Source organism: Podarcis raffonei, chromosome 8 (assembly GCF_027172205.1).
Source record: "Podarcis raffonei isolate rPodRaf1 chromosome 8, rPodRaf1.pri, whole genome shotgun sequence".
In the NCBI taxonomy this organism is placed as follows: Eukaryota; Metazoa; Chordata; class Lepidosauria; order Squamata; family Lacertidae; genus Podarcis; species Podarcis raffonei.
In genome coordinates this window covers 76347817-76374988 of record NC_070609.1, presented here as the reverse complement: position 1 = coordinate 76374988, position 27172 = coordinate 76347817, and the positions used below count along the sequence as shown (strand labels likewise).

At 45.6% G+C, this 27172-nt stretch overlaps 2 protein-coding genes and 1 pseudogene across 8 annotated transcripts in view; 2 read left to right on the top strand and 1 right to left on the bottom strand.

Moving 5' to 3' along the window:
* Positions 1-2022, bottom strand: part of MTOR (mechanistic target of rapamycin kinase) — a 110747-nt gene extending 108725 nt beyond the window's left edge. For all 4 annotated transcript variants that reach the window (XM_053400949.1, XM_053400951.1, XM_053400950.1 and 1 more), the window contains exon 1: positions 1916-2022. The gene's annotated coding sequence lies outside the window, so the exon portion shown is untranslated. The remainder of the gene's footprint in view (positions 1-1915) is intronic.
* Positions 2023-3199: 1177 nt separating this feature from the next.
* Positions 3200-27172, top strand: part of EXOSC10 (exosome component 10) — a 29258-nt gene continuing 5285 nt past the window's right edge. Inside the window, exons 1-21 of one of the 4 annotated variants that reach the window (XM_053400946.1) lie at positions 3200-3407; positions 4155-4291; positions 5912-6035; positions 6720-6824; positions 6990-7155; positions 8219-8330; positions 8920-8995; positions 9167-9277; positions 10673-10816; positions 12311-12501; positions 13509-13665; positions 15712-15860; positions 16977-17027; positions 18718-18829; positions 19687-19737; positions 20813-20891; positions 22197-22318; positions 23298-23393; positions 25123-25197; positions 25632-25719; positions 26099-26172. In XM_053400946.1, coding sequence (XP_053256921.1) covers positions 3285-3407; positions 4155-4291; positions 5912-6035; positions 6720-6824; positions 6990-7155; positions 8219-8330; positions 8920-8995; positions 9167-9277; positions 10673-10816; positions 12311-12501; positions 13509-13665; positions 15712-15860; positions 16977-17027; positions 18718-18829; positions 19687-19737; positions 20813-20891; positions 22197-22318; positions 23298-23393; positions 25123-25197; positions 25632-25719; positions 26099-26172 — 2343 coding nt within the window. In that variant the 5' untranslated portion in view covers positions 3200-3284. Of the gene's footprint in view, positions 3417-4154; positions 4292-5911; positions 6036-6719; positions 6825-6986; positions 7156-8218; positions 8331-8919; positions 8996-9166; positions 9278-10672; positions 10817-12310; positions 12502-13508; positions 13666-15711; positions 15861-16976; positions 17028-18717; positions 18830-19686; positions 19738-20812; positions 20892-22196; positions 22319-23297; positions 23394-25122; positions 25198-25631; positions 25720-26098; positions 26173-27172 lie in introns of all 4 variants that reach the window. The other 3 variants (XM_053400947.1, XM_053400945.1, XM_053400948.1) reach the window with 3 other exon arrangements.
* On the top strand, positions 26701-26819 carry LOC128420434 (uncharacterized; annotated as a pseudogene).

Sequence of the window (27172 nt, the reverse complement as noted above, 5' to 3'; positions counted from 1 at the left end):
AGAATGGCAGAAAGAGACCATTATGAACTGGTGAAAAAAGAGAAGGCTGCAGGTCACTTCATCCCAAGCCTCTGTCATAGGGGTTATGTTTCCAGTTTACTTTGGAGATTCTGCAAAAATGGGACAGCTTCACAAGAGAGGCATACATCATTCATCTCTATTGTCTTTTCAGCATGTATGGAAGCTTTTCGTTTTTCAACAAGCTGTTGCAATATTTATTTATTTAATTAATTAATTTCTATACCGCTTTATATTTTTAAGAAAAATCTCAAAGCAGTTTACAGCATATTAAATCAATAAAGCATAAATAAAACAGCAAAATTCTTTATCCCACTGTTAGATAGCTCACAAGTAGTTCATGCACTGGTTGCGTCAATACTGGATTACTGCAATGAGCGCTATGTGGGGCTTCCCTAACGCTTGAGCGGGAAGCTGCGGTTAGTGCAGAATGCTGCAGGACGATTGCTGATGGGAGTGAGGCTTTGTCAGCATATAACACCTGTACTCAGAGATCTGCACTGGTTACTGATCCGCTAACATTTCAAAAACCGAGGCGCAAAGGGCAGTCTGCAATTTCAATGGAGAAAATTGCGGGGGGGGGGGGGGGACCTCAGCACATGCCGTTAGGCTTCCGAGGCATGTCCGAAAACAGAAGCACTTACTTCCGGGTTTTCGGCATTCCAAAGCATATATATAGGGGTGGGTGCGCATATATATATATATATATATATATATATATATATATATATATATATTCTAATTAGCAATAACTAAATAATAATAATGATAATACCAATGACAAGCAATAAAGCCAGTGCCATCCTTGACAGGAAGCCTAATCGAAGAGATGCAACCCTTGCAAGACCAAGTCCGTCATGTTACAGGTCTCTGATCTGATACAACCCACTTGGATTAACGGGCACAACTAAGTTAGGATCATTATTTGTTGTTGTTGTTTATTTAAGCCCCACATTTTTCCCTAACAGGGACTCCAGACTGTCTTATAAAGAACAGCTGAAAATAAAGCTACAATGGGACTACTCTGAGCAGGACTAGCATTGAGTTGGATACCACCTAGAAAAATCTCTCTCTCTATATATATATATTTGTACAGTGGTACCTCAGGTTACATACGCTTCAGGTTACAGACTCCGCTAACCCAGAAATAGTACCTCCAGTTAAGAACTTTGCTTCAGGATGAGAACAGAAATCGTGCTCCGGCGGCACGGCGGCAGCAGAAGGCCCCATTAGCTAAAGTGGTGCTTCAGGTTAAGAATGGACCTCTGGAACAAATTAAGTACTTTACCCGAGGTACCACTGTATGTGTGCGTACATATACATACAAATGCATATATGCATATATACATACATGTGTATACATACATACACACACACACGTGTGTATATACTGTACATATATATATATATGTATATATATATATATATATATATACACAGTGGTACCTGAGGTACCACTGTATGTGTGTGTACATATACATGCACACACATATATACATACATGTGTGTACATACACACACACACACACGTGTGTGTATATACTGTATATATATATATATATATGTATGTATGTATATAAATTTGTGTATATATGTATATGGATACTACCTCTTAAGAACCTATACATATGTGTGTTTACACACACACACACACACACACACACACACAAAAGCTGTTACGTTAAAACGTATTATTAATAAGGAAAAAGGCAATAAACCGTAATTGGGATTCAGAGAAAGTGCAGAACGTAACTGAGATGCGGACGGCCCTACCTGGGAGTAAGCTCCACTGGCGAAGTTTACTCACGAGTAGACACAAATCCTGAGGTAAAAATTAAAATGCAAACCCTGAGGTAATTCCTCCAACCCCTTTGCCTCCCTCACCCCCGAGTGTCACCTTTTCCTTTCCTTCCTCTTCTCACCGCCTCCTCGGCCTCATTCTCTCCTTCGCGGCCCGGCAGAGCGCTCGCCTTCTTTCCCCGCTTCTGCGCCCGCCTTCAGTGTCAGCACCGCCCCCTAACCGGCTAAGCTAACCAACCAGAAGCCTCCTAGCCGTTGACGGATAGGGGCCCTGCTAGTAGAAATAGAGAAGAGGAGGGAGTGACAGGGTGTTGTCCCCGCCCTCTTTAAAAAATAAATAAAAAGAAAGCCACCTTCCTCTTTTCCCCGCCCTCTCAGGGAGCTACGGAGAAACTGTCAAATCAGAAGAGAAAAATTGGGAGATTGACACTCACAGGGACCAGTAGGACGCCAGTTAAGAGGGAAGGTGGGGGTGTCGCGCAGTCGCTTCCGCCCAGGACCGAGTAGGAGTCGCTAGTGCGCGTGCGCCAGGCTTACCATGAACCATAGAGAGTTCAAGGCTTCAGCCACCTGGAGGCTCTATGGTTGTGGGGGTGGGGGTGGGGGTGGGAAGCGGCTCTCTGTTTTGCCTTTACGGAGCCGAAGACTCTCTGACCTTCCCTACCATAATTACAAGACTTAATTTGATGGACCCCAGTGCGCAGGAAATTTTAAATTTCACAGCTAATATTGAAAAATTAAATTTTAATGGTTGAGTTATTTTTGTCCTATGGTATGCTTCATTTATATATTGCTTTAAGCAAAGGTTTCCAATGCAGTGAATATATAATAAAAGTGCAATACAGTAAATAAATGAGTCAAAATTCAGTTAGCAATACAGGATCGGACATTTTCCTATCCCTCAATAATCCAGGATAGGATTATCACTAGGTGCATTGCACCGGGGAGGGTTGCAAAAAGCTTCCATTCTACTTTGCTATATATGTGTATTTTCATCTACCTCGATACACACACTGTGTGTCGAGATAGATGAAAATCTATATATATATATATACACACACACACACATATATATATATACATACATATACATACATACACCAAATATAAATATATATATATGTGTATATACATATATACGCACGCACATACTATCTATCTATCTATCTATCTATCTATCTATCTATCTATCTATCTATCTATGTAGCTATCTATGTAGCTATCGATCTATCTACACGCGCGCGCGCAGATAGATGCACAAACACACGCACTCAAAAAACTCCTCCCAAGTGAACCCGGAAATTTAACCTCCGAAGATGCAGTCACCTCTAATTTCGTTACGTCTGTGGTTCGCTTTTCTCGCGAGAGAAAAACGAGATGAGCTCTCTCCTGCGGGAAGTGTGATCCCAATATGGCGGCGGCCCACTGAGTGGCGAAGCGGCGGCAGCTGGGAACGGGAAAGGAAAATGGCGGCGAAGGAGCGCGGCGGCGGCGGCTCAGAAAACAACGCCGAGCCGCCGGGGGCAGAGAGCGACACGGCAGCGGACGCCGTGCTGCCTGGGTTCAAAGACGCCGATTCCTTCGTAAAGGTATAGGAGGTGAAAACTCGGGAAAAGGCAAAGTCGCTACGGGTGCCGCTTGGCTTGCGTGGAAGAGCAAAGCATGGCGGGATTTGTAGTCTCTTGAGTGACCCAGCAGCGTGGGGAAAGATATAGGAAAATGCATCTAATTTTGGGCTGCAAAGTATAAAATGAGCCTTATTTATTTAGTCCTTCATTCGCCATATTCTGCCAAAGCAGCTTACAGGGTTTTTTAAAAAGTTATTTATGGCATGAAAGTTATGCACCGCTTCATTGTAAAAAAGCAAAAGGCCACCGTCAAAGCGGTTTACAAAAAAAGTTTTTTATAGTATTAATCCTCCAACATTCAGCTTTATTGGAAGACCATGCTGAGAAGGAGAGAGAAACTATTCTGTTTATCCCTGCCGTTCATAATTTTACATGCTCCCATCACGTTGCCTCTTACCTTTAAAGTAGAAAGGCACAAACGCTGCACCTTTCCCCATAACCTTGATCGTTTTGGTTGTCCTTTTCTCAACCTTTTCCAAAAATATCCTTTTTGAGTTGAGGCGACCGGAACTGTACACGGTATTCCAATGTGCCCACACAATGTCCCCCTCTCCCTGTGGAAATTAGGCTTGAAAAGAGCTTTTTGTTGTAGCTGATATTTAAGGGTCATAGCTTAGTCGTCAAGCATCTGCCTTGCTTCATTTGTGAAATAAATAGATAAAACTGTTTGGCAATGACCACTGCACTGTCCTTTTCCCCACGGTCCAGCATGCCCTTGGCACGGTGGTGTCAGCCACCAAGGCTTCTGGCGGCCTCCCTCAGCCCGGAGACGAATACGATTTCTATCGCAGTTTTCCTGGTTTCCAGACCTTCTGTGAAATGCAAGGGGATCGGTTGCTGCACTGGTGAGTCTTGCTGCTCTCTTGCAGGCTGGTTGTGATGTCAAGATTGACATATTTTTTTTGAAGCTGGGGCACTTTGCACGTTGCTTTTGCCCTGTGTGCCCAAGATGTGAACCAACCACCCTGAGATCTATGGGTGTAGGGCGCTATACAAATTTAATTAATAATAATAATGAACTCCCCATCAGTCTTGTTTTGTCAGGAACTGGTTGGGTCTGGAAGAGGAGATCCAGGAAAGCTCAGGGTTGGGCCAACAGGAGGAAGATCCCAGGGACTGCCACTGTGGGTGAAGACCCTGAGCAATGGTGACACAGGCAGTGGGGGAGGGAGCTGTTCCCTCGCTGATGCCCTCCCCCAAGTGAGTGCTGCTTGTCCCTCCCAATAACCCCATCAGCACCCCCCCCCGGGGGGGAGGAGGAGGTTCCTGGGAATGAGTGAGTTCCCACACAGTTGCAGACCGAAGGTGGGTTAGGAGACCAGCCAAGGGAGAGGCAGCTGCTGAAGACACCACCACTGTCTCTTAGGTCTAGCAGGAGCCAGAAAAGGCAGCAGCAGGGACAGGTCTTCCACCACAGCTTTCTCAAACTGCCAGATGACGTAAGGTAAGGGTGGGAGGAGCCCCAGGTCACTTCAGCTTAGCAATTTGGAGGGCAGCTTAGCATTTCAGAGGTGAAAGGAAATTGGCAGCAAGTAAAGCCGGATTTGGGACGCGGGTGGCACTGTGGGGGACGCGGGTGGCGCTGTGGGTAAAAGCCTCAGCACCTAGGGCTTGCCGATCGAAAGGTCGGCGGTTCGAATCCCCGCGGCGGGGTGCGCTCCCGCTGCTCGGTCCCAGCGCCTGCCAACCTAGCAGTTCGAAAGCACCCCCAGGGGCAAGTAGATAAATAGGGACCGCTTACTAGCGGGAAGGTAAACGGCGTTTCCGTGTGCGGCTCTGGCTCGCCAGAGCAGCGATGTCACGCTGGCCACGTGACCCGGAAGTGTCTCCGGACAGCGCTGGCCCCCGGCCTCTTGAGTGAGATGGGCGCACAACCCTAGAGTCTGTCAAGACTGGCCCGTACGGGCAGGGGTACCTTTACCTTTTACCTAAAGCTGGATAGGGATGCGGGTGGCGCTGTGGGTTAAACCACAGAGCCTAGGACTTGCCTAGGTCGGTGGTTCGAATCCCCATGACAGGATGAGCTCCCATTGCTCGGTCCCTGCTCCTGCCAACCTAGCAGTTCGAAAGCACGTCAAAGTGCAAGTAGATAAATAGGCGGGAAGGTAAACGGCGTTTCCGTTTGCTCCTCTGGTTCGCCAGAAGCGGCTTAGTCATGCTGGCCACATGACCCGGAAGCTGTACGCTGGCTCCCTCGGCCAATAAAGTGAGATGAGTGCCACAACCCCAGAGTCTGCCATGACTGGACCTAATGGTCAGGGGTCCCTTTACCTTTACCTAAAGCTGGACAGGCAATTAGTATGACCTATGGAGCCAAGAGGGGCTGATGTACCAAAGTCCTTGCATCAATAGAGATCGTAGGACTAAGATTGCAGGTTCTGGTCACAGCTTGATTTCGGGGAGCCGAGACACGCTGCTAAGGATTGTGTGACACACTCCAACACCCTGTTTTTTTCTCTTCCCAGCATGAGCAGAGTGATGCAGTACCATGGCTGCCGCAGCCACCTCCGGGACCGGAACAAGGTTACGGAACTGGAAGACAAGTTTGACATGCTGGTCGATGCCAATGATGCCATCCTAGAAAGAGTGGTGAGCATCGTTGGGCCTTGTGCAGTGCTTCTCACTCCCCACCCCCACCCCTGAACACCTTGATGTTGCCGCTCCATGAGAATCCCATGTTGGGTGTGCTAATAATAATAATAGTACCCCACCCATCTGACTGGGTTGCCCCAGTCACTCTGGGCAGCTTTCAGCAAATATAAAAGCATAATAAGATATCATACATTAAAAACTGCCCTAAACAGGGCTGCTTTCAGATGTCTTCTAAAAGTCAGATAGTTGATCTGGTAGGAGGGTGTTCCACAGGGCGGGTGCCACTACCGAGAAGGCCCTCCGCCCGCTTCCCTGTAACTTCACTTCCTGGAGTGAGGGAACCACCAGAAGGCCTTCAGAGGAGGACCTCAGTGTCCGGACTGAATGATGGGGGTGGAGACACTCCTTCAGGTATCCAGGGCTGAGGCAGTTTAGGGCTTTAAAGATCAGCAACAACACTTTGAATTGTGCTCAGAAACGTTCTGGGAGCCAGTGTAGATACTTTAGGACCAGTGTTATATGGTCCTGGTGGCTGATCCCAGTCACCAGTCTTGTTGCTGCATTCTGGATTAATTATAATTTCCGAGTCACCTTTATAGATAGCCCCAGGTCCTTCCCCCAAAATTGCATCCTCTGCCTGCCACCCCTGGTCTCATCTCACACTGTGACCTGCAATTTCAGGGCATGCTATTGGATGAAGCAGCAGGTGTCAACAAGAACCAGCAGCCTATCCTCCCCTCAGGCTTGCAGCCTCCTAAGACCATTGTCTCCAGCTGGAACCGCAAGGTGAGAAGCTTCCATTCTCCCTATGTCCTTTAAGGGGCTCTTTCTCTTTAAGCCAGGGGTGGGGAAACCTGTGGCCGTCCAGACGGTGTCAGACTACATTTCCCATCAGCCCCCACCCCAATGGTCAGGGCTGAAGGGGGTTGTCTGATTTTTGTCTTCCAGCAGACTGGGGAAGCCAACAAGCGAACAAAGTCAGAAACCTTCCGCCTGCTGCATGCCAAGAACATCGTCCGCCCTCAGCTCAAGTTCCGTGAGAAGGTGGACAACTCCAACACCCCCTTCGTCCCAAAGCTCTTTGTTAAGCCCAACGCTCTGAAGCCACTGCCAGAAGGTAAAGGCATGCCATCTCCAAGGCAAGGCTGGGAGAGACTCCCTGCCTGAAACCCTGGAGAGCTGCTGTCGGTCAGTGTAGACCAGTGTTTTCCAAACTTGGGTCTCCAGCTGTTTTCGGACTACAGTTCCCATCATCCCTGACCACTGGTCTTTGCTAACTAGGGATGATGGGAGTTGTAGTCCCAAAACAGCTGGAGGGCCACACAGAGGCTTGAACCAGCAAGACTCTGGGAAGGGTGCATATAATAATATCTGCCTTTCTCTCCACCCCTCGGCCCAGGTTGTTTTATTCACAAAAGAACTTTTACAGAGTGTTGGTAAGAACCAATCAGATTTCTTCTGAGCATTTCAACAAACCCCACGTGGGGACAAAGTTAAACTACCAAAACTAATTAAGCACACATACTTTTGGGGTAAACAAAACAGAACTACAAAGGAGTGCATTTGGCAACCCCGAACAAGCAATATACATGATAAGAAGGATGGCCAGGAGGACAGCGATCATTATCACCTTTATGTGAGACCTGTTTCCTGGCCCTAAGATTAACATCCTAAGATTAACATACCAGAAAAGCTACATCAAAGAAACTGCCCACTATCTTTATGGCCCAGGATGTATGCCTGGCAAAGCAACTGGGCTGTGTACGTGACTTGTTAAGCAAGAGAAATGGGCAGAGATGCAGAGGGTTGTGGGATTTGGTCAGAAATTATTGTCAATGAATTAAACCCAGTCAACACAATGCATTCATCGTGGATACAATGGCTTGATGCATATTTTATAATTCCTCATAGTAATCCCACCTGACCCCACACTCTGGATATTTGCACTCCTACAGTAGTAAAAAAAAAAAAAGCTGGATACCCATGGTTGGGAAACACTGGTGTAGACAACACTGAGGAAGTTGGACAAAAGGTCCCTAGCAGCTTGCTGTGTTCCTATGCTCAGAGTGCAAAGGTTATTATTGCAGAGGGAAAGCAGCAGGCTGCCAATTAAAAAATAAATAAGTCCTAGAAAGTAGATCCATCACCTCTAACCCTTTTTTTCCTCTCCGGACATCCAGTGCTCTTAAAAAGCAGGCGGGAACGGAAGGAGCGCCCGGAGGATTTGGATGTGCCGGCTGCCTTGGCCGACTTCCTATATCAGCAGAGAACCCAACAGACTGAGCAGGACATGTAAGAGAGCGATTGGTCAAGCAGGTCGGGGCCTTTCAGTTCCCCTGAGTTTGACAGGTGGCCGGAGTCAGGGGCAGGCACCCACTTGTCAAAATGCCTGGCGGCACGACCAGCACAAAGCTTCGCAGGACCCAGGGATCAGCTTGATTGTGCAGGCTCGCACACCCTGTATTGGCCCAACCATGTCCTTCGTTGGCTACTAGCCAAGAAGGTTACATTCTCCCACCTCTGTCCAAAGCAATATGCCTTTGAATGCCAGTTATTGGGAATCGCAGGTAAGGAGAGAACGGCTGTTGCACTTAAGTCCTGCTCTTAAGCTTTGGGGCATCTGTCTGGTCACTGCGAGAACAGGAGACAGGACTAGACAGGCCCCCTTTGGCCTGATCCAGTTTCGGGGCTCTTCCTGAGTTCTTATGTACCTGCTCCCACACCTGTGATGCCATGTTTGACATCAGGTATACAGCAGGTGTGAGTAGTTTGTCCCTAAATGGCCTGGCAGGCCTAAATATCTCCCTAGGCAATTGATTCTGCATCTGGAGCTTGCTCAGAGCTCTCTAACTTTCCCTTCTCCTTCCTCTCATCCTAAAAGGTTTGCTCACCCTTACCAGTACGAACTGGCGCATTTTTCACCACCAGCTGAACTTCTTGAAAAGCCACAAGTCCAGGTAAGCTAGCTTCTTTGCTTGCTTACTTCTTTCCTTCCTTCCTTCCTTCCTTCCTTCCTTCCTTCCTTCCTTTCTCAAATAATGTTTCATTGAGTAGATCACGCACAAAGTTAAAGCCTTCTGGCTTCGTGCCTGCCGAGCCATAATGCCTTGCTGTGTCTCCCCTCCCAGATGTTCAGGCCCCTGGAGGAGACACCCTGCCACTTCATCTCCACCTTGGATGAGCTGGTGGAGTTGAACGAGAAGCTGGTGGGCTGCAAAGAGTTCGCCCTGGACTTGGAGGTAAAAATTTGTCCTGGTTTTTTAGTTTTGTGTCCTGCAGCAAAACTTTTGCAATGGGCCAAGAAGATCCAGGTGTGAAGTGCTCATAGCTTGGGTGTGAAAACTAGAGGTTTCACATTCAGCTTGGTAAAAGGTAAAGGGACCCCTGACCATTAGGTCCAGTCACAAACGACTCTGGGGTTGCAGTGCTCATCTCGCTTTATTGGCCGAGGGAGCTGGCGTACAGCTTCCGGGTCATGTGGCCAGCATGACTAAGCCGCTTCTGGTGAACCAGAGCAGCACACGGAAATGCCGTTTACCTTCCCTCCGGAGCGGTACCTATTTATCTACTTGCACTTTGACGTGCTTTTGAACTGCTAGGTTGGCAGGAGCAGGGACCGAGCAATGGGAGCTCACCCCATGACGGGGATTCGAACCGCCAACCTTCTGATCGGCAAGTCCTAGGCTCTGTGGTTTAACCCACAGCGCCACCCGCGTCCCAACACTCAGCTTGGATCTTCTGTTAATTCTACAATCTTTCAAATCGTTAATTTGATTCATGCATCTGACAGAGTGCAACTGTGGTCCTATATGAGCCCAGGAAGCTGCTTTTTATACAAAACCAGACGATCAGGTCCATCTAGCTTGGTATAGTCTACACTGACTGGCAGCTGCCCTCCTGGCTTTCAGGCAAGGAGTCTCTCCCAGTCCTACTTAGAGATGCTGCTGGGTAATTTATTTATTTCATTAAAAAAAAATACACCACTGGATTGTAAAAACAAACAAAAAGAAGCCGTTTACAAAGGCAATAAAACAATGACATAATCAGTTGTAAAAATAACTATTAAACATTCAAAAAATTAAAATCAGCCGTAAACTAAAAAAACTGATTAAAACACACATCAACATTCTGCATGCCTGGGTAAAGGTAAAGGGACCCCTGACCATTAGGTCCAGTCATGACCGACTCTGGGATTGTGGCACTCATCTTGCTTTATTGGCCGAGGGAGCTGGCGTACAGCTTCTGGGTCATGTGGCGGCATGACTAAGCCGCTTCTGGCGAACTAGAGCAGTGCATGGAAACACTGCCGGATCGGTACCTATTTATCTACTTGCACTTTGACGTGCTTTTGAACTGCTTTCAAGCAGGGACCGAACAACGGGAGCTCACCCTGTTGCGGGGATTCGAACAGCCGACCTTCTGATCGGCAAGTCCTAGGCTCTGTGGTTTAACCCACAGCGTCACCCACATCCCTGCATGCCTGGGTAGGCTTGTCTAAACAAAAAATGTTTTTAGCAGGCTCTGAAAACAGTGCTTCCAGTTACCCACCCAGGGAAGGCGAGCTGTTGCGTTTGCTGTGAATTCATGGACCCCTTTCCTTTATTTCTCTCCCTCTCTCATCCTGCCCTCCACAGCACCATTCCTACCGGAGTTTCCTGGGCTTGACATGCCTTATGCAGATTTCCACCCGGACAGAAGATTTCATCATCGACACATTGGAGCTGCGGAGTGACTTGTACATCTTGAACGAGACCTTCACAGACCTTGCAGTGGTCAAGGTGAAAGGCCTTTTCTTTCTTTTTACAAATGGCAGCAAGGTCAGGTTTGGGTTTGCCCTTCACCCCACTCTTCCAGTCAAGCTTAAAACAACAAGCCGATGCAAATAAAATCTAGCAGGGTTGTCCAGGTGCTTCTTCTAAGGACAGATTCCTCAGGCTGAGGAACTGAGCCTGGAGGAGCAGCCGGGCTCCTCTTGGTTCCTCAATTCACCTGGCCAGGCTGGACCGATGAGCTGCTGTGCCCTGTTTGGCCATTTGCATTAACTGCTCTGTAGAGCAGCAGACACCAAGCCAGTAAGCCTAAGGATGGGCAGGCTGTGGCCCTCCAGATGTTCTGGGGATCCCAGCTCCTGTCTGGCATCTTCTCTTGTGTCCATGGATAACAGTAATTGTAGAAACATGGGGGGGGGACCCTTGCAAAAAGCTGCAAACTGCCCCAGGGGTGCAGAAATTCAAGTGCTTAGACCAGTGTTTCCTAAACTTGGGTCTCCCAATTGTTTTTTGACTACAGTCTCCATCATCCCTGACTACTGGTCCTGCTAGCTAGTGATGGTGGGAGGTTTTTACCCCCCAGTTGTTATTTATACTTTTCTAGTTCATACATTTCATTAGTTTTACAATCAATTTAACATTTCAAAGTTTGACTTCCTTCCTCCTCTTTCTGCGGTTCCTTAAATTTATTTTTTAATATCTTCTTCATATCCAAATTAACTTAATTTGCTCGTTTATTCATCTTCTTTAAATATATGCTCTTATAAAACTGCAGGTTATTACAGTAATCCTGCCAATGTTTTTATCTGTTTGCAATTTATCTGTAAGTATTCAATGAACCATTTCCATTCTTTTTATAAAAAGATTGTTATCTTGATTTCTTATTCTTCCGGTAAGTTTCGCCATTTCTGCATATTCCATAAGCCTTTGTATCCATTCTCCCTTTGCTGGGACTTCTGCTTCTTTCCTCTTTTGAGTGAGTAGCATTCTTGCTGCTGTAAATAAATAAATTTCTATACAATTTAGTTAGGTCTGTCCCTATAATTCCCCCCCCCAAAAAAGCTTCTGGGTTTGTTTGTTTTTAATAATAATAATAATAATAATAATAATAATAATAATAATATATTATTTATACCCCGCCCATCTGGCTGGTCTTCCCCAGCCACTCTGGGCAGCTTCCAACAAAATATTAAAATACAGTTATTTTGAACATCCTTTTCAATTCATTATATATCATTTCCCAGTAAGCTTAAACCAGGCGTAGGCAAAGTTGGGCCTCCGGATGTTTTGGGACTACAGCTCCCATCATTCTTAGCTAACAGGACCAGTTGTCAGGAATGCTGAGAGTTGTAGTCCAAAAACAGACGAAGACCCAAGTTTCGGAAACCCTGGCCTAGGCAGTGCCATCCTGGAATGACCAGAAGGACACATACACGGGTGGGTGGGAAGACAGGGAACCTTCTTGACATTTCCCCCGCTATTTATGGCTCTGGTGCTTCGCAGGTCCTGCATGGGGCCGACTCGGACGTGGAGTGGCTCCAGCGAGACTTCGGCCTCTATTTGGTGAACGTCTTCGACACCCACCAGGCGGCTCGGCTCCTCAATCTTGGCCGGCACTCCCTGGACCATTTGCTCAAGCTCTACTGCAAGGTGGATGCCAACAAACAGTACCAGCTGGCGGACTGGAGGATACGGTATGGAGGACTGGGGGTAGATTTGGGGTGTTCCAGATTATACCAATGTGAGTCTGTACAACAAGCTTCCATCTGCCCTGGTCTCCCAGAACCAGAAGAGGCATGAAGCGGGAGGGGCAATGATAGGCACGCAGGCGCAGTCTTTGATAGCTTGGGGAAAACCCTAGAGAGGAGAAGACATAGATGGCTGTAGGGAGGTGGGGACCTTTAGTCTTGGCAAGTGATCCATTAGGGAAGACCTACTGGGGATGAGTTGCTGTCCTCATTAAGCCTGATACTCCACCAATTTTGTGCAGATCCTGTTATATTATTATTATTATTATTATTATTATTATTATTATTATTATTTATACTTTTGAAATTCATACATTTCATTAGTTTTACAATCAATTTAACATTTCAAAATTTGACTTCCTTTCCCCTCTTTCTGTGGTTCCTTAAATTTATTTTTTAACGCCTTCTGCATATCCAAGTTCATTTAACTTATCTACTGTAAATATACACTCTTTTAAAACTAAAGGTTATTACTCTAATCCTGCTAATGTTTTTATGTGTTTACAATATATCTGTAAAGATTCAATAAACCATTTCCAGTCTTTTATAAAAAATCTTTGTTATCTCGATGTCTTACTCTTCCGGTAAGTTTCACCATTTCTGCATATTCCATAAGCTTTTGTATCTATTCTTCCTTTACTGGGACCTCCTGCTTCTTTCCACTTTGGGGCAAGTAGCATTCTTGCTGCTGTAGTAGCATACATAAATAAATTTCTATACAATTTAGCTAGTTCTGTCCCTATAATTCCTAAATGAAAAGCTTCTGAGTTTTTTTAAAAAAATAAAAGTTACTTTGAACATCCTTTTCAATTCGTTATATATCATTTCCCAAAGAAATGAAATGTGTGGGTCCCTCCTGAGTTAACTCCGCTTTGTGTGATTTACTGCTGGCTCCCTCGTGACCACCACACCCGAGATTCAACGTAATCCATGTTTCTCTGTCTCTCCTCTAGACCCCTCCCAGAAGAGATGCTCAATTACGCCCGCGACGACACGCATTACTTGCTGTACATCTACGACCGGGTCAGGGAGGAGCTTTGGGAGAAGGCCAATGGGCAGCCTACTCAGCTCCAAGTGGTGTGGCAGCGGAGCAAGGACATCTGCTTGAAGGTGAGCTCCCTGTGTTGGGCAGAGGCATGCAAGGGAAGGAGGAGCGCGCACGCGCGCACACACACACACACACACACACACATACACACACACACCCTCCACCCCCAGATAGGAAAATGCAGCACACTGGACAGGAGTTTCAAAAAGCATGGGGAAAATGCAGAGAATACTTCACAAAACATGTTGAAAGAAGATAAAAAGAAATTAGGATTTGAAGATAAAAAATCTAAATTTAATGTGGAAGTTGTGGAAAGTAAGAACAAAACATTGTCAAGAATCTATGATATCTTATTACAGTGGTATACAAAAGATGAGGAGGTGAAGGAGACCATGATTAAGTGGGCTATAGATATTGGTCATAACATCGAATTTGAGAGGTGGCAGGAATTATGGAATGTTAATATGAAGTTCACGGCATGTACGGCATTAAAGGAAAACATCTGGAAAATGATATATAGGTGGTACCACACGCCAGTGAAATTGGCTAAGATTTATAGGTTAAAGAACAAAAGATGTTGGAAATGTGGAGAGGTAGATGGTGATTTCTACCATATGTGGTGGTTATGCAGCAAAGTAAAAGGATTTTGGGAATCGATTTACAATGAACTTAAAAAAATCTTCAGATATACGTTTCCCAAAAAGCCTGAAGCTTTTCTGCTAGGAATGACGGGTAAAGAAATCAAAAAAGAGGATAAGGTACTATTCCTATATGCTACTACAGCCGCAAGAATCATGTTAGCGCAAAATTGGAAAACGGAGGTTATACCAAACATAAGCGATTGGCAGGTCAAATTGATAAATTATGCCGAGCTTGCTAGAATAACGGGAAGAATAAAAGATCAAGATGAACAGAAATTTCACGACAACTGGGTTAAATATGGGACGTATGTTGGAATCAAACTATAAAAGACGCTGGCGGGACTGGAATAACTCTAACAGTATTGGGTTATTTTTTAGAAGAGACAAAATACGTGTTTACAGAATTTATTTGATTCTTACCAAAGGAGTGGAGGGGAGTCCAAGGCTCGGCAGAGCCTAAAATTATACTTAGGATTTATGGATTTGTTATATTATGTGAAATCTTTATGTTGGACTTTGTATATGTTTATATGTATATAGGTATAATATCAATAAAAATTTAATGAGCAAAAAAAAAAAAAAGAGAATACTTCACAAAACAGTGCCCTAAAATACATACCTGGCCTTTTTTCGATTAATGTCTGCAGGAGACTTTGGGGATATTTAAGTTATAATTTGAAAAATCTTAATAATTATTCATAAAGGAAACAGTTTATAAGAAGTAAATAAGGAGGCCAGATACAGGATAAAGGAAGTCTTTCATTTGGTTGTTGGTATTGTTGTGTGTTAGGGATGTGGGTGGCGCTGTGGGTTAAACCCAGAGCCTAGGACTTGCTGATCAGAAGGTTGACGGTTCAAATCCCCGTCATGGGGTGAGCTCCCATTGCTCGGTCCCTGCTCCTGCCAACCTAGCAGTTCGAAAGCACATCAAAGTGCAAGTAGATAAATAGGTACCGCTCTGGCAGGAAGGTAAATGGCGTTTCCGTGCGCTGCTCTGGTTCGCCAGAAGCAGCTTAGTCCTGCTGGCCACATGACCCGGAAGCTGTCTGTGGACAAACGCCGGCTCCCTCGGCCAATAAAGCGAGATGAGCACCACAGCCCCCGAGTCAGTCACGCCTGGACCTAATGGTCAGGGGTCCCTTTACCTATTGTTGTATGTTTTGCTCTTTGTATGTTATGTTCACGTTTAATGAGGGTGGATTTGTGTATTGGGGGGGGGGGTTATGTTATGTTGTAAATAAAATTCCAAGAAAAAGAAAGAAAAAAGAAAATGCAGCATGGAAGGCTTTGAGCGGGTGCTGGGAAACTAGAGTTTAGCATGGGAGCAGGCAGCCTGTTGCCCTCCCAGCCATCGCTGGACTCCCACCCGCGCCAGGCAGCTGTGGGTCAGGGATTCCTCCTGCCAGCAGCAGCACACAAGTCCTTACAGGTCGCTCATGTCGCTTCCACCTGCCTCTTCTCCCTTAGAAATACGTCAAGCCCATCTTCACTGAAGACTCGTACCTGGAGCTCTACCGGAAGCAGAAGAAGCACCTCAACAGCCAGCAGTTGGCGGCCTTCCGGCTCCTCTTTGCCTGGAGGGACAAGATGGGTCGGCAGGAAGATGAGAGCACGGGGTGAGCTCTTTTACAGGGGACTGCCGGAGCGGGCTATAGGATCCAGTGTGGTGTAGTGGTTAGAGTGTCTGACTAGGACCTGGGAGAGACACGGGTTCTGGCCCCCACTTGGCCCTGGAGCTCTCACTGGGCGTGACCTTGACCCAGTCACTTCCTTGCTCAATCCATCCTACCTCGCGGGGCCATCGTTGGGATGAAATGGGTGGTGAGCCGTCCACTTGGCCTCCTTGGGGGAGAAACGGGGGGTATAAATGCTATCAATAAAAGGGGAGCTGTTAGAATTGGAAGGGAACAGAGCCCTTGCTCGGCAAAGGAATCCTTTCAAAGCTGCCTGTACCACTGAGCCTCTTGAACTTGCCGATCGTAAGGTTGGCAATTTGAATCTGTGCAACGGTGGTGAGCTCCTGTTGCTCTGTCCCAGCTCCTGCCAACCCAGCAGTCTGAAAGCACACCAGTGCAAGTAGATAAATAGGGACCTCTGTGGGAGGAAGGTAAACGGTATTTCCGTGCGCTCTGGTTTCCGTCACGGTGTCCTGTTGCGCCAGAAGCGGTTTAGTCCTGCTGGCCACATGACCCAGAAAGCTGTTTGTGGACAAACACCGGCTCCCTCGGCCTGAAAGCGAGATGAGCGCCTCAACCTCATAGTCGCCTTTGACTGGACTTGGGGTCCTTTACCTTTTACCTTTACCAGCAGTGGAGAACTGGATCTGGCCACCTATTATTATTTCACCCACCCATTCCTTCCTCCGCAGGGCACGTTTCACAGGTGGGCAGAGTCATAGTAGGATTTGAGGTTTCTATCTGTCCCCTACAGGCTTGTTTCCCTTCCTCTTCCTCTCTAAAAGGGGAAGGAGAAAGAGAGTTAAAGCTAGTAATATATTTGGCAGGTCTCTTTACAAGACTGATCTCATTGTATAGCGAAAGTGGTGGCATTTAACATTTAGTTCGTAATTGATTCATTGGAGGTTTTCCAACAGAGATTGGATGGCCATCTGCCTGTGATTCTCTAGCTGTGATGCTAGCATTGCGGGGGGGGGGGGGTTTGGACTCGATGACCTTTGGGGAACCCTTTCCAAATCTACGATTTTACCATTCATTTCTCCCCTTGTCCCGCAGGTACGTGCTGCCGAACCATATGCTGCTCAAGATAGCGGAGGAGCTGCCCAAGTGAGTGTGCCTTTTGCTTTGCAAGGGGAAGAACGGGTGTTTATTTGCAGCAGCAGCAACGAAAAAACACGCGTGTGCTGCCAACACTTGAGAAAAAAATATATATCAATCTGTCAAGAATGTACAACCTGCTGTTGAAATGGAACACACAGGATGAAACGGTTAAATCAGCTATGATTAAATGGGCACAGGACATTGGACATGATATTATGTTTGCTGACTGGGAACAGTTATGGACCACCGGAATGAAGTTTACGGCATGTAATGCCCTAAAAGAGAATATTATGAAAATGATTTATAGGTGGTACATGACCCCAGTCAAGCTAGCAAAAATCTACCATTTGCCCAATAATAAATGCTGGAAGTGTAATGAATCTGAAGGTACTTTCTATCACCTTTGGTGGACGTGCCCAAGGATTAAGGCCTTCTGGGAAATGATTTATAATGAAATTAAGAAGGTGCTTAAGTGTACCTTTCATAAGAAACCAGAGGCTTTTCTCCTGGGCATGGTAGGCCAATTGGTGTCAAAGAAAGATAGGACGTTTTTTATGTATGCTACAACAGCAGCAAGAGTGTTACTAGCAAAGTATTGGAAGACACAAGAACTACCCACGCTGGAAGAGTGGCAGACGAAGGTGATTGACTATATGGGACTGGCAGAGATGACGGGCAGAATCCATGACCAAGGGAGAGAGACGGTGGAAGAAGATTGGAAGAAATTTAAATTTTATCTTAAAAATTCTTGTAAAATTAGTGAGTGTTAAAATGTCATGAGTAAAGCATAGCAGATTTGCAGAAATAAATGATTGGATAAGAGGAAAGAAAAGGGTTTAAAGAAAGGAATTTATAAGTAATTTAGATCAGGGGTTGCTGAAAAAGTTTAAAATAGAGATGCAGAAAAGGGAGGCATGGGGAAGTCGCTGAAATTGGGTATATGAAAAAATTTATGAAATTATACATGTTTTTATGTTTGTTTGTTTGTGTTTGTTGTTTGTAGTGTCTTATAATATATGTTGAAAAGCCAATAAATTTTTTTTTTAAAAAAAGAGAAAAAAATATATATCATGGCCACAAACAGAATAAACTCCCCAAAGCCAAGTGACATCCCCATTAAACAAATGCATGGAACACATCACTAATCAGTAGATCCAACTAATAGTATTTAAAACATTAGCTGGGTCATCTCTTTGGGGAAAGCATGGGGTGAACAGGTGAATTTTGAAATCAGGTGCCCAAATAGTAATTTTCCTTTCTCCCAAGCTGGCAGGTTTTCCATGAGAAAATTCGATCAGAAGCTAGGAAGGAAAAATGCTCATCCTATCAGAATTCTTTCTGCTTTCCTTCTTCATTCTCTCCCAACCTTTATATCTCTATTGGGGATAGGCATTGCAGACACCCCTGCGGCTTTTCTTCCTTCTTCTCCTGTGATTGGTCTGTGGCTCCATCATTCTGCTGTGCCCCACCCACATTTCTTAAAGGACCAGCTCTGGGACAGGAAGTGGCTAAGATCATCCTGGAGCTATAGCATCTCAGGGTCAACACCCTGTTTTTGTTGTTGCTGTAGTTGTTACATTACAGGGGGTTGGACTTGATGACCCTTTTTGTCCCTTCCAGCTCCACAATGCTATGATTTTCATCGGCTAGCGTTTTATCTTTCTTAAAATGTCCTGGTCCTTTTGTTGATTTGCAGGGAGCCCCAGGGCATCATCGCCTGCTGCAACCCAGTTCCTCCCCTCGTTCGCCAGCAGATCAACGAAATGCACCTCTTCATCCAGCAGGCCAGAGAGATGCCACTGTTGAAGGTATTGGGGGGGACGGACAGTATTAAGTACAGGACAGCTGTGTTTCAAAGCAACTGAACAGGTTCAATCCCTGGCATCTCTATGGAGTTGGAAGAAGAGGAGGAAGAAGAAGAAGAAGAAGAAGAAGAAGAAGAAGAAGAAGAAGAAGAATTCTATTATTTATACCCCACCCATCTGGCTAGGTTTCCCCAGCCATTCTGGGCGACTTACAGCACATATAAAATTGTAAAACATTAGACATTAAAAATTTCCCAATACAGGGTTGCTTTCAGATGTCTTCTAAAAGTCAGATAGTTGTTTATTTCCTTGACATCTGATGGGAGGGCGTTCCACAGGGCTGGTGCCACCACCAAGAAGCCCCTCTGCCTGGTTCCCTGTAACCTCACATCTCTCAGTGAGGGAACTGCCAGAAGACCCTCGGAGCTGGACCTCAGTGTCCGGGCAGAAAGATGGAGGCGGAGACGCTCCTTCAGGAGAGACTCCTGTCTCTGAATTCTTGGAGAGCTGCTGCCAGTCAGTGGTAGGTGGGCCAACAGTCTGACTTGATAGAAGGAAGCTTCCCATGTTCCTAGGATCATGCCAGCTCTTCCCTAAAATCACCCTGCTCTTATGCCAAGTTAGCACCAGTTACGCAATAAGAATAAAATTATGCACTATCTGGCAGCCTTCTAGCATATGTTTTCTTGAGCAGTTAGAATTTTTATGGGCATTCCTGATATCTGCTGATATCATTGCTGTTCAGCCAGTGACTGGGAAGTAGACTTGGAGGTGTCAGGGTGGAGTGTTTGTGTGTGCAAGAGATCTTTAATGTGATCTTAATTTTATCCTTATAATTATTTCTCCTTGCCCTCTCTTAGTCTGAAATTGCAGTTGGAGTGAAAAAGAGAGGACCTCTTCGAAACACAGAGGTAAGCTTTTTTCTGATGCCATTCTTGCATTTGTTTTACTTTTTCATGTACCAAATTTACATACTACTTGACTGGAGTGAGACATCTAAGCAGCTTATAGGGAACTGTCGATAGAAAAACAGCTTGAAATAATTTAACCTGAAGTGTAAGAGATTGAGACACATTGATGTGTGTGTATTTGGATAGGCTTGCCTAAACAAAAATGTTTTAAGCAGGGGACTAAAAAGAGTGCAGCGACAGCTCCTGCCTGGTGTCAATCGGCAGGGAGTTCCAAAGTTCAGATTAAGCCACACTAAAAGGTCAGATAATAATAATAATAATAATAATAATAATAATAATAATAATAATAATAATAATAATAATTTATTATTTATACCCCACCCATCTGGCCACTCTGGGTGGCTTCCAACAGAATATTAAAATACAATAACCTATTAAACATTAAAAGCTTCCCTAAACTGGGCTGCCTTCAGATGTCTTCTAAAAGTCTGGTATTTGTTTTTCTCTTTGACATCTGGTGGGAGGGCATTCCACAGGGCGGGTGCCACTACCAAGAAGGCCCTCCTCCTGGTTCCCTGTAACTTGGCTTCTAGCAGCGAGGGAACTGCCAGAAAGCCCTCGGACCAGGATCTCAGTGTCCGGCAGAACGATGGGGGTGGGGATGTTCCTTCAGGTATACTGGACTGAGACCATTTAGGGCTTTAAAGGTCAGCACCAACACTTAGTTTCTCCCAACTAAGGAACAAGTATTATGTGGCATCCGCAGATCGATACACCTGGGTGGGCACATAGTGGGTACGGCGATCCTGCAAGTACTGTTTGCAGGAGGTTAAAGGCTTTACCTGCCAACAGTAAGTAAGTAAATAAAAAGTTTAAGGGTTCTGCGTGTTGTAGCTTTGCATGCAGAAGGTCACAGGTTCAATCTCCAGTTAGGTCTGGGAGTTTCTGCCAGTCAGTGCAGGTAAACCTCAGGGAGAGGGGCCAATGGTTTGACCTGATATAAAGCAGTTCCCTATGTGACCACCCCTTCCTTCAAAATCACAAGGGCTAGGATATTTTTAATTTCCTTTGGCAGAAGCCGGAGAATCATTTGTTTGGACCTCACGACAGCTCGCACATGCCTCAGGACGAGAAGCCGAACCACATGGATCCAGGTGGGTCTGGAAAGAGGGGTGAAGAGGGGTCCCCACCCCCACCCCCGGGTTCTAAGCGCACAAACCCCTGTAACTGGTTCACTTTGTTGGCAGGCTCCCACTATTCCGTGAGGGAAGCCACAACAGTTTAAAGCGGTCTAGCACAGCCTTAAATGTTTAGTGCAGACCGGCCCTATATTACTGTGTGGGTCTACGAGCCTGTCAACCTAAGTTGCCTCAGGGGAGTGTTAAAAAGTAAGGAAAGGAGAACCATGCGCCCATCGTGAAGTTCGTTTGAGGATTAAAATGTAATAAGTAAATGTTAGTCTTTGTTTAAAAAAGGTTTATTTATACTTTTCAAGTTTGTACAGTGGTACCTCAAGTTACAGATGCTTCAGGTTACAGACGCTTCAGGTTACAGACTCCACTAACCCAGAAATAGTACCTCGGGTTAAGAACTTTGCTTCAGGATGAGAACAGAAATCGTGCTCTGGGAGCTCGGCGGCAGCGGGAGCCCCATTAGCTAAAGTAGTGCTTCAGGTTAAGAACAGTTTCAGGTTAAGAACGGACCTCCAGAACGAATTAAGTTCTTAACCCAAGGTACCACTGTACATTTCATTAGTTTTACAATCAATTTAACATTTCAGAGTTTGACTTCCTTCCCCTCTTTCTGCGATTCCTTACATTTATTTTTTTAAAATCTTCTGCATATCCAAATTAACTTAATTTACTCAATTATTTATCTTCTATAAATATACAGTGGTACCTTGGGTTAAGAACTTAATTCGTTATGGAGGTCCGTTCTTAACCTGAAACTGTTCTTAACCTGAGGTACCACTTTAGCTAATGGGGCCTCCTGCTGCCGCCGTGCCGCCGCCACGCAATTTCTGTTCTCATCCTGAAGCAAAGTTCTTAACCCGAGGTACTATTTCTGGGTTAGCGGAGTCTGTAACCTGAAGTGTCTGTAACCCGAGGTACCACTGTATGCTCTTGTAAAACTGCAGGTTATTAAAATAATCCTGCCAATGTTTTTATCTGTTTGCAATTTATCTGTAAGTATTCAATGAACCAGTTCTATTCTTTTTATAAAAATGTTATCTTGATTTCTTACTCTTCCGGTAAGTTTTGCCATTTCTGCATATTCCATAACTTTTGTATCCATTCTTCCTTTGCTGGGACTTCAGCCTCTTTCCACTTTGGGGCAAGTAGCACTCTTGCTGCTGCTGCTGTAGTAGCATGCATACATAAATTTCTATGCAATTTAAAGTAAATGGTAGTCTTAATTCCTTGTGCTTTTGTTTCCTTCCCCCTCCTCTTGTCATTCAGCACCTGTGCTGAGCCGGGAGTGCACGCGTCTCTTTTCAGAAGCAGAGGAGGAGATGGAAAGGTCGGACGAGTCACCAAGTCTGTCCTGCCTCCTGCTGAGAGCCAGCATTGACATCTTTAATGTAGGTTAGGTTTCTGAGAACAGGACAGGGGACCAAATGAGCTAGAACAGGGGTAGGAAACAGTATTCAGCTGTTGCCCCACAATCCTGGTCTTTTCCCCAGCCACTTGGGAGCGGGGACACAATCCCTGTCTCTTCCCTCCCCTGCCCCACTGAATGGGGCATGATCCTTGTCTTTGCCCATGTTTGACACCTAGCTTGGGTTGCCCACCTATCAGTCACCTGATCTCACAACAGATTAAAAAGCAAGTACAATCGTACCTTGGTTGTCGAACGGAATCCGTTCCAGAAGTCTGTTCCACTTCCAAAACATTCGGATACTAAGGCGCGGCTTCTGATTGCCTGCGGGAGCTTCCTGCACGCAATCAGAAGCTGCGTCGGACGTTCGGCTTCCAAAGAATGTCCGCAAACCAAAACACTCACTTCCGGGTTTGCAGCGCTCGGGAGTCAAAACGTTCGAGTTGCAAGGCAAGGCGTTCGGGATCCAAGGTGCAAAAGTCTCTGGGTTACAGTGGAACCTTGGTTCTCGAACAGCTTAGTTGACAAATCGGCTTAGTTGACAAACCCAGAAGTAAGTGTTGCGGTTTCCAAACGTTTTTCAGAAGCTGAACATCGGACTTGACTTTCACTTGAGTGCAGGAAGCTCCTGCAGCCAATCGGAAGCTGCGCCTTGGTTTTCAAACAGTTTCAGGAGTCGAACAGAATTCTGGAATGGATTAAGTTTGAGAACCAAGGTTCCACTGTATTTATTAATAAAAGCAACAGTGGATCAAAATGCTATAAACAGCCAGCCAAAACAGAAGTACAAATCTTCAACTGTTTGCTTCTATGTACTGTTCTTTTAATGCAAACGGGAGGGCGCCGCTGGGGCGGACCTCTTGATATTTAAAATGCAATCTTAACGCATTCAGAAGATTTCCAGGCAGGGCTCTCCAATTCTGTACTTAGTCCCACTAATCTATATTTCTGCCTTCCCAAAGGAGACGGAAGCAAGTGAGGAAGAGGATGAGAGTTTGACAGTCACTCAGCGGAAAGCCCGCCAGATCATGGAATCCTTCGAAAACCCATTCCGAATGGTAAAAAGTTCTTGTTTTCCTACCCAGTGGTTTGGCTCGTATATAACACTTACAACCATGGTTTGCTTAACAGCTGTGAGCTAACCGCAGATGATCAAGCAAACCACAACTCATTTATTCCAAAGTCTGTTCTGTCTTCCAGCTTCTTGTGCCTCGTGCCTTTGTATTTTGGGGTGCGGCGGCCAAACAAACCGTGCTTGATAAAGGGTACTGGGCTCACACATAATGCCAAGCTATAATTAAGACAAGCCAAGGTTGGTAAAGACAGCAACAAACCATGTCTTCAGATCATGGTTTGCTAACATTCGAACAAGCCATTGGGCAGGGTTTGCACCTCACTAAACCCTGGTTTGGTAAACCATAGCTTAGCATTATGTGTGAACCTAGCCAGTGTTAATAAGCAAACGACAACTCCCATCATCTCTAACTTATTGGCTGTGCATATTTTAATCATAATGTTTTCCTGCCATTCTGCTTGTAGGGAGAAGGAAAACATTTCCAAGTTGTAAAAGATTTTTTTTTAAAAAAGCAAACCCAGAGATTTTTCATGTTGCCCTTCTTTCTCTCATTATGTCTTGACAACGTGTTTATATATGTAAACGGATATATTGCTTGTTAATGCAGCATCGGAATTGCACAAACTTCACAGCTGGGAAGCTGTTGCTTCTAGGGGGCTTTGTGAGTCTCCCCACTTCTTGGGAGTTGCAGAATTCATACTGCAAGGTAGATTCCTGCTGCATGAATCCTGTTGGGAAGTGAAGTGGTCCCTTGGAATTCTGATGTCTTTTTATTTGCAAGCGGTGCACCCCACTTTTAATCCAGGATTGGTTCCCCCAAACAGCTTACAATTGCAAGTGGGCCCTGGTGAGTCAAAATCAGAAGTGGGGAATCTGGCCAGGGCAGCAGGCAGGTTGTGGCCCTCCAGACCTCTCTGTGCAGCCCTCTGGCCTCTCCCCAAGCCACACCTCTTCACTGTTCCTGCTCCAAACCCTCCTTGAATGCTTTTGCCTGGCTGGAATATGTCTTTGAACTCTGAGTATGTCTTTGAATTCTTGCTTGTCTGGACAGAGGATAAAGAGGGCTGTATGTGTGAGAGAGGCAGGCAGAGAGAGACAGAGAAGAAACTAGTTACTTAGGCAAAGGCAAAATTAACAGTAATTGCTCTGCTTACTTTTGCCACGTGGCCCCCAGAAGGTTACTAGGAAGGGAAATGTGATCCTCGGCCTTAAGAAGGTTCCCCAGACCTAATCTAGATATTAGGGGATATCTGTATACCTACGGGACCACCTCTCCTGGTATGCCCCCGGAGGACCTTAAGGTCCATAAATAGCAACACCCTAGAGGTCCCGGGCCCTAAGAAAGTTAGATTAGCCTCAGCCAGAGCCAGGGCCTTCTCAACACTGGCTCCGGCCTGGTGGAACGCAGGGCCCAGCGGGATCTGATTTCTTTCTGCAGGGCCTGTAAGAGTTGTTCCACCTGGCCTTTGGCTTAGAATCAGTTTGATTCCCTCCCCCTCTTTCTTTTTCCTTTCTCCTCCTGTGAAGAGGCTGCATCCTAATGTTTTAATGTTGTATTTTAATGTTGTATTTTAAATTGTATTTTAATCAGCTTGTTTTTATTATTGGTTGTTAGCCGCCCTGAGCCCGGTCTTGGCTGGGGAGGGCAGGGTATAAATAAAAATTTTTATTATTATTATTATTCCCACGGTTGTGTTCTTCCTTCCCTCCAGTATTTGCCAGCGGACCAGAACCCTGCTCATATCTCCCAGTTGGCAAAGTTTGACCCGTCATCAAAAATCTACGAGGTAAGAATGGTTATTTCACAAAACTGCCCTCTGCTCTGGTTATAAGCCAGAGTTGTCCACACTGGCTGCCATTGGCCTTTGGGCTGTGGTTCCCTCCAATTCTGCCGCCTGATCCTGTTAACTGGAGAACAACAGGAGCGTGGGTGGCAATCTGCCTCACACCACATCTGACCATTGCTTCATCAAGCTCAGTGCTGTCAACACTGGCAGGCAGCGGCTCCCCAGAGTTTCAGATGTTCCGTCTCCCTACCGTACCTGGATCTGCCAGGGATCGAACCTGAGACCTTCTGCACACAATGCAGGTTCCTCAACCACTGTGCTACTGCCTACACCTTCCCTGGAGATTGGGCTGGCTGGGCCACATGCACCAGAATACGGTGTAACATTGGCAGAGTTGCAATTTTTGTGTGTGTGTGTGTGTTTCCTCCTCCCAGATCAGTAATCGGTGGAAGCTCCTAAGCCAGGCCCAGCTTCAAGCAGGGACAAAGAAAGAATCTGCTAAGAAGAAGATCCAGCAGACAGGTGTGAGGCTGGCCTGTTTGTTTTTGTTTTGTTTTTATTATATTTTTGTTAAAGATTTCTTAGTTTACAAAAAAATACATGCATTGTCTCTTTTTTTCAAGTTGCGTTTTCTACAGATCAAAGGGGTTTTTTTTAATAGCTTTAATGAAATTTGCCAAAATCTACACTACCGACATGGGCTGCCACACGTCCCATGGGACATTTCAGCTATTACGAGGGCTGAATACCAGCTACATCAGGGAAATCCTGGACGTATGGCAACCCTAGGCTTGGGTGTCCTGGATTCTCAAAGCTCTGATTGACCACAATGCATCGCTAGTTGTGTGCCAGCATGGCAGTCTTTGTGCTAACTTTGCCCTTTCCATCCTTCCCCCACCAGCGGCTCATGAAGTCCCCAAGAAGGAAAGCAAAGGCAAAGTGGAAAACGCAGTCTCTGTCCGCCAGCTGGTTGCGGTAAGTGGGGTCCCCCAACCCAGCATCTACGACTAAACTTTTGCAGATCTAGGGCCCATCTTTTAGCCCACTGGTAGGCAAACTAAGGCACGGGGGCCAAATCGCTTTCTAAATCCGGCCTGTGGACGGTCCGGGAATCAGTGTGTTTTTACATGAGTAGATGTGTCCTTTTATTTAAAATGCATCTCTGGGTTATTTGTGGGGCATAGGAATTAGTTCATCCCCCCCCAAAAAAAAATATAGTCCGGCTCACCACAAGGTATGAGGGAGGGTGGACTGGCCCCCTACTGTAAAAGTTTTCTGACCTCTGTTTTAGCCGAAACATACATTTGGGGACCCATCCCCAGCCACACTCATCTGTAAAAATAATATCCCAATTTTTAAAAACCTCAGTGTCGACTTGCATGTAAAATATTATAGCTAAGGACCAGTGATCTAGATCTAGATTTGGGGGGCCCTGCTTCCTTGGCTCCATAAACCCATCCACAGTGCATCCTACCCTATGAAAAGCATAATTCAGAAGTGGTTATCTACAGCCATACTACCCTGAACACACCCAGTCTTGTCTGATCTCGGAAGCTAAGCAGGATCAGGCTTGGTTCGTACTTGGATGGGAGACAGCTCAGGAATACCGGGGGCTGTAGCCTAAAAAGTATGGATTTGTCATGGCTTTTGACTAGTACAATAAATTTATTGGTGGCGATGAACAACCGACCAAGGTAGACAATAATCCAAGGAAGTTTAAAACAGTAACACTTAATTTTACACTCATTCAAAATCCAGTTAAAGCTATTTACATTCTTTACATGGAGGTCAACCTATAGAATTTCTAGGAACATGCACATTTATTATGTGTTTATTTGCTCCATCTTCTTTTCCACGTTTCCCCCAAGGGAGGCTGTAGGTTACTGGTTCGCTAACTTTTTTCTCTGGGACACACTTTCAGAATAAAAAATTGTTTGTTCTGTAATGTATTTATTGATAAACAAAAATAATCACA